The 18982-nt window shown below is 38.9% G+C and overlaps 1 protein-coding gene across 4 annotated transcripts in view; it reads right to left on the reverse strand.

Moving 5' to 3' along the window:
- Positions 1-823: 823 nt before the first annotated feature.
- The window catches only part of LOC145978504 (synaptogenesis protein syg-1), a 794118-nt gene continuing 775959 nt past the window's right edge, over positions 824-18982 (reverse strand). Inside the window, exons 12-13 of one of the 4 annotated variants that reach the window (XM_083111126.1) lie at positions 5251-5386; positions 824-3708 (exon numbers count right to left, since the gene is read on the reverse strand). In XM_083111126.1, coding sequence (XP_082967252.1) covers positions 3640-3708; positions 5251-5386 — 205 coding nt within the window. In that variant the 3' untranslated portion in view covers positions 824-3639. Of the gene's footprint in view, positions 3989-4251; positions 5387-18982 lie in introns of those variants that run through there. The other 3 variants (XM_083111125.1, XM_083111124.1, XM_083111128.1) reach the window with 3 other exon arrangements.

Genomic DNA, 18982 nt, shown 5'->3' on the forward strand with positions numbered 1-18982 from the left:
CAGACAGCAATCCCAAAGAGGTGTTAAAATTATTCAACACAGAAACTAAGTTTATTACACATTAATAAAATTTAGCCAATAATTACGGGGAAAACGTTTACTTGAATGTGCATAAGTTTTTTTTGTTGATTATGAATAAAAATATATCTACTACTTTTTGAGTATATTGTTTGATAAAATTCAAAGAACATGTATATATACATACACACAATATTTTTACTTTAGTTTTATATATTTACATTTTTATTAACACAAATTTGATTAAACTTATCGACTTCAATCATAATTCATATTAATGAGCAGAATGTTTATTTACACAAACTTTTCTTTACAAAATATAAAAATAATTGTGTGAAAAATGAAACTGACATTCAAAACCTTTTCTTAAAATTAATATAGGCTATGTGCATGTAGAAAATGATACAATTATTTATTATAAAATATCGCACACTGATATTTAGAACAATGTACTAGGATAATTTTATATTCTCTTATAGGAGATTTTCGAAACATAGGAAAAGCTCTTATTCACTCAAATGAATGACTTTATCTAATTGCATTCTTCATGTGCTATATGTTCATCAAATCACGTAAAAAAACGGTAACTGAATGTTTATGGATAAATAAACATTAAAACTTATGTAAATTTTAAATTATTTCTGATACGAATACAGCGCTTGTTATTTTCTTTTTTCTTTTAACAATGATAATCTGACAATTCATAATATGAAAAACTCAATATGTTGACCAAAAATTTATTTTATTATAAAACATAAACTAAACGTTTAGTTTATGTTTTATAATAAAATAAATTTTTGGTCAGCATATTGAGTTTTTCATATCATGGAAACAAGGCTTAATGGTGTGACAATTCATATGTATGAGAACAGTAGTTTTGATAAGCATGTAAATCAATATAAGTTTTAGTAAATTGTTGCAAAGAAAGCCATTCAAATCGAGAAAAAACAATAAATATTGCTCAAGTTTTCGGTTCAAGATTTTCGATTTTTAAATACTAAAAAAAAGTAAGAAGAGCATTTCTCGCAAAAGAAAGTAAACCGACTATGTATTATTTCAGTGACAAGAAAAGTATTCAATAAAATTAGATGTATGCTTATTATTTTTCATATACCATTCATTACGCAATTGCAAGTAATATATTTTCTAAATAGATTTGTAGGTTATCAATTTTTATAAAATGTTTGAGGAAAATATTGTAGGTTTAAATATATACAAATCGAAGACTCCTGTATAATCATTATCATTAATATAATCATATTAATATTTGGAATTTTATGTAAATGTCCGACATACCACTTTTATAATTGTTGTGTCTGGAAGTATGTGAAAATCGTAGTTACATCAAAATATCACTTGCGAAACTGCGAGAAAAATAAACATTATATATATATTCTGTACGCCTTGTTGACTTACAAAAAAATTCTGTTGTTTTCTGAATATTGTCTCCATGAATAACAGTTTTTAACATTCAAACACTGATTTCAAACTTTAAAAAATGAATAATGGACTCTATTGCGTTTGTTTTTAAAGATCAACGTTATCAGATGTTCATTCAGAACAAACGTGCAGATCACTATAACAAATAACTCACAATACTAATAAAAAATCTATAACACGTAGAAAACAAGTAATATTTAAAAGGCTAATGCAATACTGTACATAAACATTGCAAATTTAATTTTGTTTTCAACTATCAAGTCTTCAAATGAAAGAGTTGTAGTTTCATAACCAATTTGCCACACATTTTCAGAAATACGGACAAACAGAAAATTAAAGAACGCAGTTCGTAGCTTTTATTTACCATAGAAATAAGCAAAATGTGAGAATTTTGATCTAATTTTCAGTGGAAATGTTTTGTTGCTAGGATAAGAATGCAAGAAATCGACTCTGGTCAAGATACTTGTCTACATATTTTGAAAATAGCGGAACTACGGTCTACGAAGCATTTTGGTATCACAGCAGTGCATTACAAAAATTCTTATGTCATAGTACACACACTTTCACACACACGAAAGTAACATTCTGTTTTTTCAGAATGTACAGATAAAAACCAACGTAATTTTCAGCTAGACAACTTTTTAACAATAATGCAGTTATATTAAATGACATATTGGCACAATTAAGACAAGAATATGTCTTATTCCTCACAAAATATTTTGAAAATGTAAACATCTGGTAACATACACACCTTTCCTTGTGAACACGTGTTCTTTACCTAGAAGCCAATAATTATTAATTTTTTTAATGGTTTTCATTAGGCCCAACACTACTTTATATTTGATTAATTGGCATATTTTACTGATCCCTTTCACAACAACTTTATTTTATTTAATAATATAAATATGAATGTAAAGAACAATCAACTTGTTTGAAATTAAGTATCTGTGATTTCACCTTTCATTAAGGTGCAAAACCAATTAATTTCAATGAAAGAGTAGTTCTGTACTATTGAACTATACTCTTGGAATTTTGGAGATGTTATTCTACAAGGCATTGTGTTGGCTAAACTTACAAATATACCAAACACAATTGAGAACAATCTTTGAACAGATTTCTAGTTTAGGTCTTACATACACTAACCTGCGTTAAACCATGAACATATAGGTAACAATATCTATGATAAATAAACTACATTAAGACGGTGTTCGACTTATAAAAATTACCACTTGAAAGCTTTAAAAAATCGTACTGACCATAGGAATTAATATATTCCTTCAAGTGCTAAAAATCTGAAACCTTAACACTCACAAGATGGGCAAAAATATTAAGGTTTCGAACAGTACAAGTTGCAACAACATATTGGTTCTTGTAGAACAAAAACTGAAAATAGAGCATAAATAACTTACCAAATTTCAGAGGTAATAAAAATTGAATTTTTCATGAACATTCAATGAATCAATTGTCTTTGACTACTCAAACATTAACCATTTTCTTGAAACGTTTCTGACTAACATTACAGACCGACACTTTGTAGAGATGATTGTTTGTAAACATTACGAACATCGTTTGACACAAACACGCCTGATTAACAGTTTAGCGACGGTTGTCGAACGTTCAGGTACACGATAAAATCATCCGAAGCATCATTAACATTTTCTCTGGAATGACTCAATTGAATAACGTCACGATACAAACAAAATACAATTATGCGGAGACCATTTCAGCAAAGATCAATCAACCACTTCATTTCTTCATAAAATGTAAACTTGTTTTAAATAAATTTAAAATTCATGACAGTAGTATACAAGATCAACTAATGTCTATGAGCTTGTAATAATATTACATGACTTTGCACTGTGACCAGTCTGTTGGCAACGAACACAATAGGCTCTTCACATGTCTGGTGACTTGAACGTTGTGCAAAACAATACGCGCACACATACGGTAAAACACACACATCCACATGCACGCGGATCATATACACACTGAAACCACGCTGAACTATGAAACAAAACAGCAGCGGAAGCTAACACACGTTCAAACAAATTGTTTCTTCAATGTTGAACAGAGAAAATATTGAGGTGTCCTCTTCTTTGTCCGTTTGAGGAATACACATAAGAAGTGCACCATTCTTGTTTATATATGTTTATTGCCTGAGTCCACTTCAATCACAAGTGTTTATAATAATTGTTTATGGTTTTCCCTTCCCCCGTTTTTCGAGGCTCCTTTGAAAGTTGTTGTTGCGTTCTGTTAGAGAGAGAAGAAAGAAAAAAGGCAATGATAGTGAGAAGAAGAGGGATTAGTATACAGATAACTTATAGCCGAAGAGAAAGACTCATATTTCAGCTCTTTCCAAACTTTTAGGTTGGAACTGTATTGTTGCATACTCAGTCCTTGACATGTTGGTCTTCTGGGTTCTGTTATTTTTCATTGAGCCATTGTTGCTTGCTTTCGGTACTTGGAGGTCAGCGTAAAGAACATCCGAATGACCATGTGGTCGTCCTCTAATCCCATATTCTTTCATCTGCTACGGTGAAAAATCGAAAAAGAAAGAAAAAAACGAAAAAGAATTCCATTATGTTCAACCAAACCAATGTAAAAGAAACCAAAACTCGAGGTAAATGTAAAAAAAATAATTAAAAAGTGCTATACAAAAGTTAAAATATTTATAAAAATATAAATGTTTTTATGTACACAAATTATTAGAATTTAACTGAAATATTTTGATTAATTATTTAAGAAAAATTAGAAATGAAAAATTATATTGAGCAAACATAAAAACTTAATCGTCACATTAGTATGGCATTTATTCGAACTGAATGTTTTCCACTAATAAATAAATATGCACTTCAGAAAGAAGATGGATGACTATGTTATGTGCAGGAAAAAGTGCATAATGTAAATTCCAAAAGGAAGCAACAAGTGAAAAAACACGAAATATTTATTATAATCCTATAAAAATATTCCTATTTTCGCACTATATTTCTTTTGTTAATAGTTGGCTAGACATATTTCAAATTCTATAATTCCATGTTTAAAGTTTACATAAGAACAGTTCTATATTTAAAGTAGCAACAACATTTTGAGTCACATTCAGTGAAAAGTTTTACTTAGAATTTTTAAAATGATAATGATTTTTCTTAAATTTATGTATTACAAACTATTAAAAATATATTTCGATTATATTTACTTCTTTGGGCAAAAAAAATAATCATGCCAAATCTAGGGGTAAATGCAATTAATAATGTGATTCATTATTGTTTTTAGATGCACACAGGCTATGCTACTTGTTGCTTCAAGGTGTATGTAACAGTTTGGGAAATCTAGTGGTAGGGAATGTGTTTGATGCTCTACCGTGCGAAGCAGAGAAAGTGAAGCAAGCAGGAAAAATTTGCAATTGTTAGTATGGAAACACAAAAGAGTGTAATAATGAATGTTCGAAGATTGAACGTAAGACACAAGCAAGAACAACACAACAACGCACAACACAACACAGCACAAGAATTCAAAACTTCGAACTGAATCGACGAGATCAGTTTGTGCACAAGTCATCCTCAGTAAGTACAAATCGCTTGCATGCAGATGCAGAAAAAAATTGCAAACACAAACACACACAAAAACACAAACAATAAAGCTTCAGAGTTCGAGCAATTTTCTACGAAAAAAATATTTTTTGCCCAGTAACTGCATGACAATTAGTGACCCCATTTTTATTAATTGATCAGGAGGCCACCAGCGACACTGCTACACCCTGGTGGGTGGCTGAAGAACCATTGCAGCTAGCCTCACCTTCATCGCTTCTGGTGATGCTGGTCTTTTCGGTGACGTCGTGTAGATGGCCTCGGCAGGAATCGAACCCAGGCCTCCGCCGGTATTTTCAAGTTTGGGCGTTTTCCTACCTTGGCTGTCTGCGTCGCTTTTTTCACTGCAAATAAAATATTGAAAAATAAGCATTGCTTACAAAAACACTATTGCATTTTTTCATTATATTTCTAATTTTTCGAAAATTACTTCAAGTTTTATATAAATCTTTTAAATGGTGGATAAGTTCTGAACTCATAATTCATTAACTCCTGTTCAAACGAATGGAAATACACATTTAAAACCTCTTAAGATGTATCGAAAAGTAAATATAAATTACAACTGAAAAGCATTGTAATGAATTTGGCTAATAAATTTAATGAGTAAAAATTTAGTACCTTATGAAATTATATTCCGCAAATCCATCAAGAGAGTTCAAAGTTTGTAACGATAAGATATTTGCACTTATTATCTATCTATTATTGAGTTATTTGGATTAATATAGGCAGGCAAGTTTTTAATGCCAAAGAGAATATTGTAGAGAAGTAGTTCCGTACCATAGTTTCTGTCCATTTATGTTACTCAGCCATAGTTATCTTAATTATGAAGAATACAATAAGAATACTATTTATTTTCGATGCACAGATTCATCGTCTGAATTTAAGTATGTAGAAAGTTATTATTTAGTGATATCTAAAGTAGGCTATACTCCTTAAAATTCTATACTTGGTTATTTTTCAAGAAAGTAATGGTAATCACACACACACAGGATCATACATCCAAAAGCTATTGGGTTATATTTTAATTTTCAAATTTCATTTAAATAAATTTCTAAAATGAGACATAATAATATGTAACATTGAGGATAAGTTAAAAATTAAAAAAAATATTCAGTACACACACGTACTTCTGAATAAATATTACATTACATTTTTGCTGTATCATGTGAAAACCCATGTAGCAAATAAGAAACATGTTGTCCAATTCGCAAGTCAAAAATCACAAGATTAAAAACAAAAGGAGTTTTCCAGGTTTGCCTGGCAGACTCCATCTCGTTACAAGGTACTATTTTATTCATAAGTTCTCCGTAATTTATAGGAAGTTTCTTTCACCTTTGAAACTGTTCGCTGTTATTCGGGAACCGAAGTTTCCAAAAGCAAGATCGCCTCTTCTTTTCATGTCTTCAATGACGAGAGAATGAAAAGATGGGATGGAGGGTGGAAAACTCTTTCTCCAGGAATCAGCTGCCAACAGGAATTAATGGACTCTAGACAATGAGAAAGGTTCGGGAACTTCTGTCAAGTTTCTCGACCAACAAAGCCAAGCACCGCCTGATTCCTTTTCCTCCCTTCTTTAAGCCAGAGAAAAGTTTTCTTAATGAGTCGAAGGTGTCTAGATTTCTTGTAGATGTAACGTACCGCATCGTACATTTCTCGATATCACAGTTTTTGTAAATTCTTCTTTGCTTTATTTCTGTGTCTATCTCTAATATATTGAGTGGATACTAGCAGTAGCAATGTCTGTTATTATCTTATTAATTATAGCAACCCACCATAGAAGAAATTTTCGAGGATTTAAATTCTACCCCTTCAACCAAATACTATTCTGAAATATATTTTCGACTTATCTTATTAACATGTATTGGGTGCACTAACACACACATTCTGCGTTAATCTTTGCCAACCAATTTTTTCTCGAGTGTGTCTTCTATTTTTAATCATCGTGAGAACAAAAAAGTGCCGCTTTTTTCGGGTTTTGCAAACTGTCGCTCTTTCAAATTCCATAAATAAAAAACGGGTGGTCCGATTGTGATGACATTTTAGTACGGTGCAGACAGAAAGGTTTTAAAAATCTGAAAATTAAGAATTGTGTTTAAAACCTTTCTGTCTGCACCATACTAAAATTTCATCACAATCGAACCACCCGTTTTTTATTTATGGAATTTCAAAGAGAGCGACCGTTTGCAAAACCGAAAAAAGCGGCACTTTTTTGTTCTCACTATGATAAAAAATAGAAGGCATACTCTGAAAACAATTTGGTTAGCATAGATTAACGCAGAATTGAATAAGTTAAATTTTGATGTAACTCGTTTTTATGTAAATCTACTGGGTATTTTTTAATTGGAGTCCAAACTCGAGTATCTATAATTTTTTTTTAGTCACTGGAGGGGAGGATGTAATATCACTATTCTCACCCCATATATTTAAAGTCGGCGACATCCATAACACTCAATTTATATTCATATGTTTCAAATTAGATAAATTACTTTTGTGAATTTACTCTTTATGTAGAAAACCTGTTGGATACCCATACCCAAATTTCAGTATTATTTTATTTAGATTAGTATTGCATTAGGACACGTTACATTCAATATTTTCCTTCACGTGCATTGGTACGGGTCTGTGCTTAGAACAATGCCTACTATATCACGTGGTATTATTCTTTCAATAATACTACAATTAAAGGAAGGTGTTTATTGTTAACTTTCTGTTATACTGGTTTCATGGCAACAGTCAAATTGAATTTCTGTGTTAAGGTGAACTAAAAATTCTGAAGATGAAAATTTTAACAAGTATTTTATAGCACAAGGTAAATATAATTCTTGACTGTAATAGATTATCATATTTAGTTCATAAACGTAATAGGTCTTATTTTTATATCTTCACTTTGAATAGTTCATGTACGATTTTTCTTGTTGGTATAGCCTATAATGTAAAGCTACTTCCTGCAACATGCTGTGAAGGTATATGTGGAGATGTCTAGGTGTGGTCCCACACATTCTACACAATGTAGATCCTTTCTGGAGATGGCGTGATCAGCACCACGCTCTGCCTGCCACGCACATGTATATATTTATTCGAGCCTGGGTGAACCCCAGATATCTCCCAGCTGAAATCGAACCCGGGTATCCCACATGGCAGTCAAACGCCCTAATGAACACATTATGCAATACATCGTACAGGGCGTTCCAAAAGGAAAGCATTATTCTAAACATCAGATGTAATAATCACATTTTAGAGAAGAAAGTTTGTCCATATTTTTGATGCATTTTGCTAAAAGGATAGCAGAGGAAACTCTTGCATCACGTCTTCATGGACATCACTATTCATCATTCCACACCCAACCACAAGCTTTCACATACGGTATGAAATCATTTTAGTGTTAGAGAGGCGTCGGTGTTGCCAAAATCGAATTTCCATCTGTGTTAGGTAGAGACGGGAACCATTATCCCCCTGTAATCCGCGAGAATGGTTATGTTGCTCCAGAACTAATCCAACGCCCTTCCATTTCCACCGGTTTAGTGAATCTGGAAAACAAATCAGTATTCCTAATCCCCACTCCCACACCTATTTCCGTACAGTTTTTTTCCTAGAGGATTGCTCAGGGAGAAATAGCAACACTCACCGACAGGGCTGGTTGGAAGCATAATTTTAGGGGGGAGCGGAAGAAATAAATTTCCAAGCCCCCCTCCTTTTTGTGGAGAAAGCAAACCGTAATCCGGCATGCCTGAAACACACACGTCAGTTCTGTTTGGTTTTAGAATGACTTCCGGTTCCGCTTCTTACACGAAGTGTTCATACGCAGAAACATTCATAGTTAATCCGCTTATCAACCAATTAATCGCGAATGTCTCACAATTACGATTATTTCGGCTCTAACACTCTGGAAATTAATTCAGATATCAGCGTGAGAGTTCTCTCCGACCCCCTCGTTGATGTAAAAATGGGGGGAGGGTGTGTGGCGAGTGAGTGATTAAAATTCTCGCTGAATATTTTCATAGGGTTTTTTAATCCATCTCTCTCCATTTTTAATACGTATTTCATAACTGAAAGCGCGATAACTTTGTTAGATAAACGTGGAACGAATTGACGATACACTGGTGGAGGTAGGCAGTTTGAAATTTAATAAATTCCTCTGAACGAATCGAAGGTGGGTGGGGGTTGACCTGCAACTTTTCCCGGGTCATAGCAGTTGCATGGGATTCGCAGGCCCGCAAGCTGAATAGGTATATATAAAAACGATCAGGCATTGATAATACGATTGGAATTAAATACGTTGAAAACTTAATTTCACCGAATGCTCTAGTAAACATGACAAAATAATCAACGTTACACGATAATTATTTTATATGCAATGCGGACATAGAGTTAGCATTATGAATTGTTTTGGTAAAAGAGAGAGTGGAGATGGGCTTTCATATGTGTAGACAAACTCAAGAATCTCCGCAACATAGGTGAATTTTCATTACGCAATTGTTCGCATTTACAATTGTAAAGAAAATAATTCGTGTTTCGTTTCACGTGTAACGACCCTGCGTGGTCGCCACATTTAACGACCCTGCGTGGTCGCCACATTTAACGACCCTGCGTGGTCGCAATATTATATTTTGTTAAGAAGGAATGGATGAAGAATGCATGCTAAATGTTTAAATGTGTTAACGGATCCACCTCTACGTTTATTAGTTTCGCTTATTATTATTTGACCCTGCGTGGTCGCTGTATTCTGTAAATGTTAACGGGTCCTCCTATACGTTTATTAACTTCGCTCATTATTAGACCCTGCGTGGTCGTTGTATTTTTAAATGTTATCCTTTATTGTCATTTACTCTGTTCAATTCGTTGCAAAGTCCTGCGAGGCTCATTATTAATTGTATTGTATGAATGCACACAGTTTTAGTTTATATATTACCCGTGCATCTAGTGATTTTCCCACTAGTGGTTTTCTTGATGTCACTTCTTGGATGTTTCTCAGTACGAAGGTTGCAATATGTAAAAAAATGAGTTAGCAACGCGTACTTGTAGTTACTATTTTCACCACCCATGCGCCACCGCGAGTATAAAGCCAGCGCAGCGAGGCCCGCAGTTCAGTTGGCTTTCAGGTCGGCTCCCGATAAGATCTCTCTTACCAACGGACCTGGAAGAAGGATAACTCCGCTCTTGCGAGAGTCCAAACATCCTAAGGAAGGAAGGAAGGAAGGAAGTTGCACTCCGCTCTTGCGAGAGGCCAAGCACCCAAGAGAAGTTGTCCTCCGCCTGCGGGCGAGAGAAGCCGCACTCCGCCTTCCAGCGAGAGAGGTTGAACTCTGCCTTTGGCAAGAGAACCCACTCCACTTTCGAGTGAGAGATTCCCCACTCCGCTTATTGGCGAGAGAGAACAACTCCACTTTAGAGTGAGAGGACCCGCTCCGCTTGCTGCGAGAGGTTTCCTTCCCCTATCAACCTGCGGCACCCCGCCAGGGTAGTGTGGCGTTGGGTTTCCAGACAACCTACTCTCTCTTTCAGGGAAACCCGTGACGACCGCGGCGACCAGGCCCTAAATAAAATTAGGTCCCCATACTCCCCATTGGCGCCTCACTGCGAGGAATGAATTGGATGTTCCCTGCTCCCCTCTTATCTCTTCGAGTCTAAAGGTGGTACAGGTAAATGCACGTGAGTGGTAAGGGTAAAGGTAAAGACACGTGTGTAGGTGTGCTAACGGACATCCTTGTGATAAGATTATAATAAACTGTTACATCTATATATAAACCTGGTTTTATCTTTCTTTACACCCAGCAAGCCCTGAGATATTTCTGAGACTTTGTACTACGACTGAATCAGTTAGCACATATGGGTAAACTTTTGCCGACCACCCAACTGCAGTGTTTAGTGTGTTGAAAGCAGCCAGTACCAGTACTCCTGCGCCGTGGTGCTGAGCACTGCGTGGGTGGACGTTGCATACAGTTTTTGGCGCTCTTAACGTGGGGCCCGAGAGATTGTAAAGACTGAAACCAGCAAGCCAGTGGGGGCCTATTAGCTACAAGGACTAGAAAGGGCTCATAAGTGTCAGTGTTCGTCTAAAGAATTCACGAAGGAGAAGATATAGTGTTGTGTTGTGGAAGAAACCATAGACGGTGTGCCAAAATGGAAAGGGACGCGTCAAGTATGAACTTAAGAAGCAGAGGAAGGAAAACCGTAGATGAAGAGACTGGGTTCGGATGCTGTGAGGATACCGGAGGAGAGATGGAGTATTTCCAGTGTTGCCAATGTCTCCAGAAGTTCCATTGGAGATGTGAGGGGCAAGAAGAGACCTCAGTGTCCACTGCAGTGTCCAGATGCAAGACGTGCTCAACAGTACCCTTAAAGGCTTCCGGACAAGAACCAAGTGCTCCTAGTACGACCCCATCAGACCATTGGTTATTAGAATGGCTGATGAGAGATAAAGAAGAGAGAAAGAAAGAGAAAGCGGAAGAAGCCGAAAGGAGATCTAGAGAAAAGAAAGAGGAGGAAGAGCGTAAACTGATTGATGAAGAACATAGACGAAAGGAAAGAATAGAGGAAGAGAAGCAGAGAAAGAAAGATATGGCTCAATTAGAGAGAGCTAGAAAGAAAGAGGTAATGGAGCTAAGACAAGTAGTGGAGTCCATGGAGGAGAGAAGGCTTCATGAAAAAGCAGAAGAAGAAGCTAAAAAGGCACTTGAGAAAGCAGAAGAAGAAGCTAAACGGAAACTAGAGACACAGAGTCTAATAGAGTCTCTTGAAAAGAAAAGAGAAATTGAAAAACGAGAAGTAGAAGAGAAAAGAGAAATTGAAAAACGAGAAGCTGAAGAGAAGAGAGAAAGAGAATTAGAAACTCTCCATGCCTTAGTTCAAGGTCTAGAAGAGAGGAGACAGCAAGAAGCTGAAAGAAGCAGAGCAGAATTACAGACTCTTTTCTCCCAACATAAGACAGACCAGTTAGAAAGTCTTAGGGAGGAATTAGAGAAAATTAGAATCTCTTGTCAGCAAGAAGTAGTGAGAGTAGTAGAGGAACAATTAGAATCTTTAGCTGCCTGGCGTGGTGAAATGGAGAGAAATTTAGATACCTGTCTACAATTGGTAGCCCAGTCTACGACGGAAAGTGGAGGTGAAGAACCAGAGAGAGTTAAGCAGATAGAAGCAGCAGTAAAGACTCTGAGTGAGCAGGCCGTAGTTATGGAGAAGGCGGTCCAAGAACAGAAAGTAGCTGCAGAAACGATGGCCAAAGCAACCGGCGAAAAGGTGAACTCTCTCCGCGGAGAGACACAGAAATTGGAAGTATCTCTTCGGCAAGAAATACATGAGCAGACTGGGTCTATAGTCAGAAGAGTAGGCGAACTGCAAGATAAAATTGAACGGTTGCAGCTACAACCGGGAGTCCCTTCTGATGTTCTCCCAGATTCCATTGAACGGGATAGAAGTTTGAATCCTGAGGCAGCCTCTTATGAACCTCCTAGAGTGGTGCAGAATCCTTTCTATCTGGAAACCATTCAATCAGATAAGCGTAAGCGGCCTAGAGAAGCAGATAGCTCCGACGGGACATCTCCTCGGCAAAGAACCGGATTTAAGATGCCTAGAATGGCTGACATCGCACACATCCCCAAGTTCAAGGGCGATATCGAAGCTCAGTCAGCTGAGAAATATCTTCGTGAGCTCAATGTAAGCTTCGAGCTCATGCAAGTGCCTGACAATTACAGACTCGAATTGCTACCTAGAGTATTCACAGGTAAAGCTGAACATTGGCTGGCAGGTAACATAGACAGTTTTGCTAGCTATGCTGATTTCTGCATAAAGTTTAAAGAAGAGTTTGCCTCCGAGAAGGCTAAGCAGAGGCAATTAACTGCAATAAGAAATAGAAGATATTCCCGTCCCGTACATGAAAATATGGAGAGCTTCGCTTGGAGCATTTACGCCGCCTATAGGAATCTAAGTGACAACTTCAGCGAGAGCGAGGTGCTGAATTTAATCATAGGTCAGTTACCTTATAGAACTCGAAATCTCTGCCTTGCGCACTCTCCCAGAACAGTCGACGAATTGACCAGCTTCCTCAAGGATTTTGAAATATACGATGACCCCGACTTCTGGAGAAATAAAGAGGACTTCAAAGGTAAAGAACTTCCCAATAAGAATTTCAAAGTGCGAAGCATTGAGACCAAGGGTGACACTAAACAAGAAAACTCTTGGAGAACTCAAAATTTTAATAAAGGTGGAGGTAATAGAGGACTGAACCGTAACCAGAATGGTCGATGGGAACCTTATCGACCAAATCAAGGGCGTTCAAGAAGAGACTTTCCCAGGGGCAATTTCCAGAGAGACCAAGACAGAAATTGGAGATCCTCGGTCGGAAGAGAAGGAAGTCCAGTCCAACATAGTTCCAGAAGGTACTCTTCTAGAAACTCAGATCGCAGTAGTGAACCCCCTGATCCTGGAGAAGTGCAGACTGTGGAGCAGCTAGACCCTCTTGGGACAGTTCGAGAGTTTACCAGTAACCAGAGGTCACAAAGTTGCCAAACCAACTAGTCACCCACCAAAGTGTCTCCCCATTTTCCATAGCCAAGCAGCCATCCCAGAAGGAAGAAAGGAGGAAGAAAGAAGTAGTAGGGGAAGAAGTGGACCAAGTGATTGAAGTGTAGAAGAGACAGAGACTCTTACCAGTTTGATCTTTAATATTTCCAGTAAAATTTTTCCAGAAATTGTAAGTTTTAAATTTCTACCAAAATTTTTGCCCGAGGAAGGGGCGTATGTAACGACCCTGCGTGGTCGCCACATTTAACGACCCTGCGTGGTCGCAATATTATATTTTGTTAAGAAGGAATGGATGAAGAATGCATGCTAAATGTTTAAATGTGTTAACGGATCCACCTCTACGTTTATTAGTTTCGCTTATTATTATTTGACCCTGCGTGGTCGCTGTATTCTGTAAATGTTAACGGGTCCTCCTATACGTTTATTAACTTCGCTCATTATTAGACCCTGCGTGGTCGTTGTATTTTTAAATGTTATCCTTTATTGTCATTTACTCTGTTCAATTCGTTGCAAAGTCCTGCGAGGCTCATTATTAATTGTATTGTATGAATGCACACAGTTTTAGTTTATATATTACCCGTGCATCTAGTGATTTTCCCACTAGTGGTTTTCTTGATGTCACTTCTTGGATGTTTCTCAGTACGAAGGTTGCAATATGTAAAAAAATGAGTTAGCAACGCGTACTTGTAGTTACTATTTTCACCACCCATGCGCCACCGCGAGTATAAAGCCAGCGCAGCGAGGCCCGCAGTTCAGTTGGCTTTCAGGTCGGCTCCCGATAAGATCTCTCTTACCAACGGACCTGGAAGAAGGATAACTCCGCTCTTGCGAGAGTCCAAACATCCTAAGGAAGGAAGGAAGGAAGGAAGTTGCACTCCGCTCTTGCGAGAGGCCAAGCACCCAAGAGAAGTTGTCCTCCGCCTGCGGGCGAGAGAAGCCGCACTCCGCCTTCCAGCGAGAGAGGTTGAACTCTGCCTTTGGCAAGAGAACCCACTCCACTTTCGAGTGAGAGATTCCCCACTCCGCTTATTGGCGAGAGAGAACAACTCCACTTTAGAGTGAGAGGACCCGCTCCGCTTGCTGCGAGAGGTTTCCTTCCCCTATCAACCTGCGGCACCCCGCCAGGGTAGTGTGGCGTTGGGTTTCCAGACAACCTACTCTCTCTTTCAGGGAAACCCGTGACGACCGCGGCGACCAGGCCCTAAATAAAATTAGGTCCCCATACTCCCCATTGGCGCCTCACTGCGAGGAATGAATTGGATGTTCCCTGCTCCCCTCTTATCTCTTCGAGTCTAAAGGTGGTACAGGTAAATGCACGTGAGTGGTAAGGGTAAAGGTAAAGACACGTGTGTAGGTGTGCTAACGGACATCCTTGTGATAAGATTATAATAAACTGTTACATCTATATATAAACCTGGTTTTATCTTTCTTTACACCCAGCAAGCCCTGAGATATTTCTGAGACTTTGTACTACGACTGAATCAGTTAGCACATATGGGTAAACTTTTGCCGACCACCCAACTGCAGTGTTTAGTGTGTTGAAAGCAGCCAGTACCAGTACTCCTGCGCCGTGGTGCTGAGCACTGCGTGGGTGGACGTTGCATACAGTTTTTGGCGCTCTTAACGTGGGGCCCGAGAGATTGTAAAGACTGAAACCAGCAAGCCAGTGGGGGCCTATTAGCTACAAGGACTAGAAAGGGCTCATAAGTGTCAGTGTTCGTCTAAAGAATTCACGAAGGAGAAGATATAGTGTTGTGTTGTGGAAGAAACCATAGACGGTGTGCCAAAATGGAAAGGGACGCGTCAAGTATGAACTTAAGAAGCAGAGGAAGGAAAACCGTAGATGAAGAGACTGGGTTCGGATGCTGTGAGGATACCGGAGGAGAGATGGAGTATTTCCAGTGTTGCCAATGTCTCCAGAAGTTCCATTGGAGATGTGAGGGGCAAGAAGAGACCTCAGTGTCCACTGCAGTGTCCAGATGCAAGACGTGCTCAACAGTACCCTTAAAGGCTTCCGGACAAGAACCAAGTGCTCCTAGTACGACCCCATCAGACCATTGGTTATTAGAATGGCTGATGAGAGATAAAGAAGAGAGAAAGAAAGAGAAAGCGGAAGAAGCCGAAAGGAGATCTAGAGAAAAGAAAGAGGAGGAAGAGCGTAAACTGATTGATGAAGAACATAGACGAAAGGAAAGAATAGAGGAAGAGAAGCAGAGAAAGAAAGATATGGCTCAATTAGAGAGAGCTAGAAAGAAAGAGGTAATGGAGCTAAGACAAGTAGTGGAGTCCATGGAGGAGAGAAGGCTTCATGAAAAAGCAGAAGAAGAAGCTAAAAAGGCACTTGAGAAAGCAGAAGAAGAAGCTAAACGGAAACTAGAGACACAGAGTCTAATAGAGTCTCTTGAAAAGAAAAGAGAAATTGAAAAACGAGAAGTAGAAGAGAAAAGAGAAATTGAAAAACGAGAAGCTGAAGAGAAGAGAGAAAGAGAATTAGAAACTCTCCATGCCTTAGTTCAAGGTCTAGAAGAGAGGAGACAGCAAGAAGCTGAAAGAAGCAGAGCAGAATTACAGACTCTTTTCTCCCAACATAAGACAGACCAGTTAGAAAGTCTTAGGGAGGAATTAGAGAAAATTAGAATCTCTTGTCAGCAAGAAGTAGTGAGAGTAGTAGAGGAACAATTAGAATCTTTAGCTGCCTGGCGTGGTGAAATGGAGAGAAATTTAGATACCTGTCTACAATTGGTAGCCCAGTCTACGACGGAAAGTGGAGGTGAAGAACCAGAGAGAGTTAAGCAGATAGAAGCAGCAGTAAAGACTCTGAGTGAGCAGGCCGTAGTTATGGAGAAGGCGGTCCAAGAACAGAAAGTAGCTGCAGAAACGATGGCCAAAGCAACCGGCGAAAAGGTGAACTCTCTCCGCGGAGAGACACAGAAATTGGAAGTATCTCTTCGGCAAGAAATACATGAGCAGACTGGGTCTATAGTCAGAAGAGTAGGCGAACTGCAAGATAAAATTGAACGGTTGCAGCTACAACCGGGAGTCCCTTCTGATGTTCTCCCAGATTCCATTGAACGGGATAGAAGTTTGAATCCTGAGGCAGCCTCTTATGAACCTCCTAGAGTGGTGCAGAATCCTTTCTATCTGGAAACCATTCAATCAGATAAGCGTAAGCGGCCTAGAGAAGCAGATAGCTCCGACGGGACATCTCCTCGGCAAAGAACCGGATTTAAGATGCCTAGAATGGCTGACATCGCACACATCCCCAAGTTCAAGGGCGATATCGAAGCTCAGTCAGCTGAGAAATATCTTCGTGAGCTCAATGTAAGCTTCGAGCTCATGCAAGTGCCTGACAATTACAGACTCGAATTGCTACCTAGAGTATTCACAGGTAAAGCTGAACATTGGCTGGCAGGTAACATAGACAGTTTTGCTAGCTATGCTGATTTCTGCATAAAGTTTAAAGAAGAGTTTGCCTCCGAGAAGGCTAAGCAGAGGCAATTAACTGCAATAAGAAATAGAAGATATTCCCGTCCCGTACATGAAAATATGGAGAGCTTCGCTTGGAGCATTTACGCCGCCTATAGGAATCTAAGTGACAACTTCAGCGAGAGCGAGGTGCTGAATTTAATCATAGGTCAGTTACCTTATAGAACTCGAAATCTCTGCCTTGCGCACTCTCCCAGAACAGTCGACGAATTGACCAGCTTCCTCAAGGATTTTGAAATATACGATGACCCCGACTTCTGGAGAAATAAAGAGGACTTCAAAGGTAAAGAACTTCCCAATAAGAATTTCAAAGTGCGAAGCATTGAGACCAAGGGTGACACTAAACAAGAAAACTCTTGGAGAACTCAAAATTTTAATAAAGGTGGAGGTAATAGAGGACTGAACCGTAACCAGAATGGTCGATGGGAACCTTATCGACCAAATCAAGGGCGTTCAAGAAGAGACTTTCCCAGGGGCAATTTCCAGAGAGACCAAGACAGAAATTGGAGATCCTCGGTCGGAAGAGAAGGAAGTCCAGTCCAACATAGTTCCAGAAGGTACTCTTCTAGAAACTCAGATCGCAGTAGTGAACCCCCTGATCCTGGAGAAGTGCAGACTGTGGAGCAGCTAGACCCTCTTGGGACAGTTCGAGAGTTTACCAGTAACCAGAGGTCACAAAGTTGCCAAACCAACTAGTCACCCACCAAAGTGTCTCCCCATTTTCCATAGCCAAGCAGCCATCCCAGAAGGAAGAAAGGAGGAAGAAAGAAGTAGTAGGGGAAGAAGTGGACCAAGTGATTGAAGTGTAGAAGAGACAGAGACTCTTACCAGTTTGATCTTTAATATTTCCAGTAAAATTTTTCCAGAAATTGTAAGTTTTAAATTTCTACCAAAATTTTTGCCCGAGGAAGGGGCGTATGTAACGACCCTGCGTGGTCGCCACATTTAACGACCCTGCGTGGTCGCAATATTATATTTTGTTAAGAAGGAATGGATGAAGAATGCATGCTAAATGTTTAAATGTGTTAACGGATCCACCTCTACGTTTATTAGTTTCGCTTATTATTATTTGACCCTGCGTGGTCGCTGTATTCTGTAAATGTTAACGGGTCCTCCTATACGTTTATTAACTTCGCTCATTATTAGACCCTGCGTGGTCGTTGTATTTTTAAATGTTATCCTTTATTGTCATTTACTCTGTTCAATTCGTTGCAAAGTCCTGCGAGGCTCATTATTAATTGTATTGTATGAATGCACACAGTTTTAGTTTATATATTACCCGTGCATCTAGTGATTTTCCCACTAGTGGTTTTCTTGATGTCACTTCTTGGATGTTTCTCAGTACGAAGGTTGCAATATGTAAAAAAATGAGTTAGCAACGCGTACTTGTAGTTACTATTTTCACCACCCATGCGCCACCGCGAGTATAAAGCCAGCGCAGCGAGGCCCGCAGTTCAGTTGGCTTTCAGGTCGGCTCCCGATAAGATCTCTCTTACCAACGGACCTGGAAGAAGGATAACTCCGCTCTTGCGAGAGTCCAAACATTCTAAGGAAGGAAGGAAGGAAGGAAGTTGCACTCCGCTCTTGCGAGAGGCCAAGCACCCAAGAGAAGTTGTCCTCCGCCTGCGGGCGAGAGAAGCCGCACTCCGCCTTCCAGCGAGAGAGGTTGAACTCTGCCTTTGGCAAGAGAACCCACTCCACTTTCGAGTGAGAGATTCCCCACTCCGCTTATTGGCGAGAGAGAACAACTCCACTTTAGAGTGAGAGGACCCGCTCCGCTTGCTGCGAGAGGTTTCCTTCCCCTATCAACCTGCGGCACCCCGCCAGGGTAGTGTGGCGTTGGGTTTCCAGACAACCTACTCTCTCTTTCAGGGAAACCCGTGACGACCGCGGCGACCAGGCCCTAAATAAAATTAGGTCCCCATACTCCCCAT

Source organism: Lepisma saccharinum, chromosome 25 (genome assembly GCF_977018435.1).
Source record: "Lepisma saccharinum chromosome 25, izLepSacc3.1, whole genome shotgun sequence".
Lineage (NCBI taxonomy): Eukaryota > Metazoa > Arthropoda > Insecta > Zygentoma > Lepismatidae > Lepisma > Lepisma saccharinum.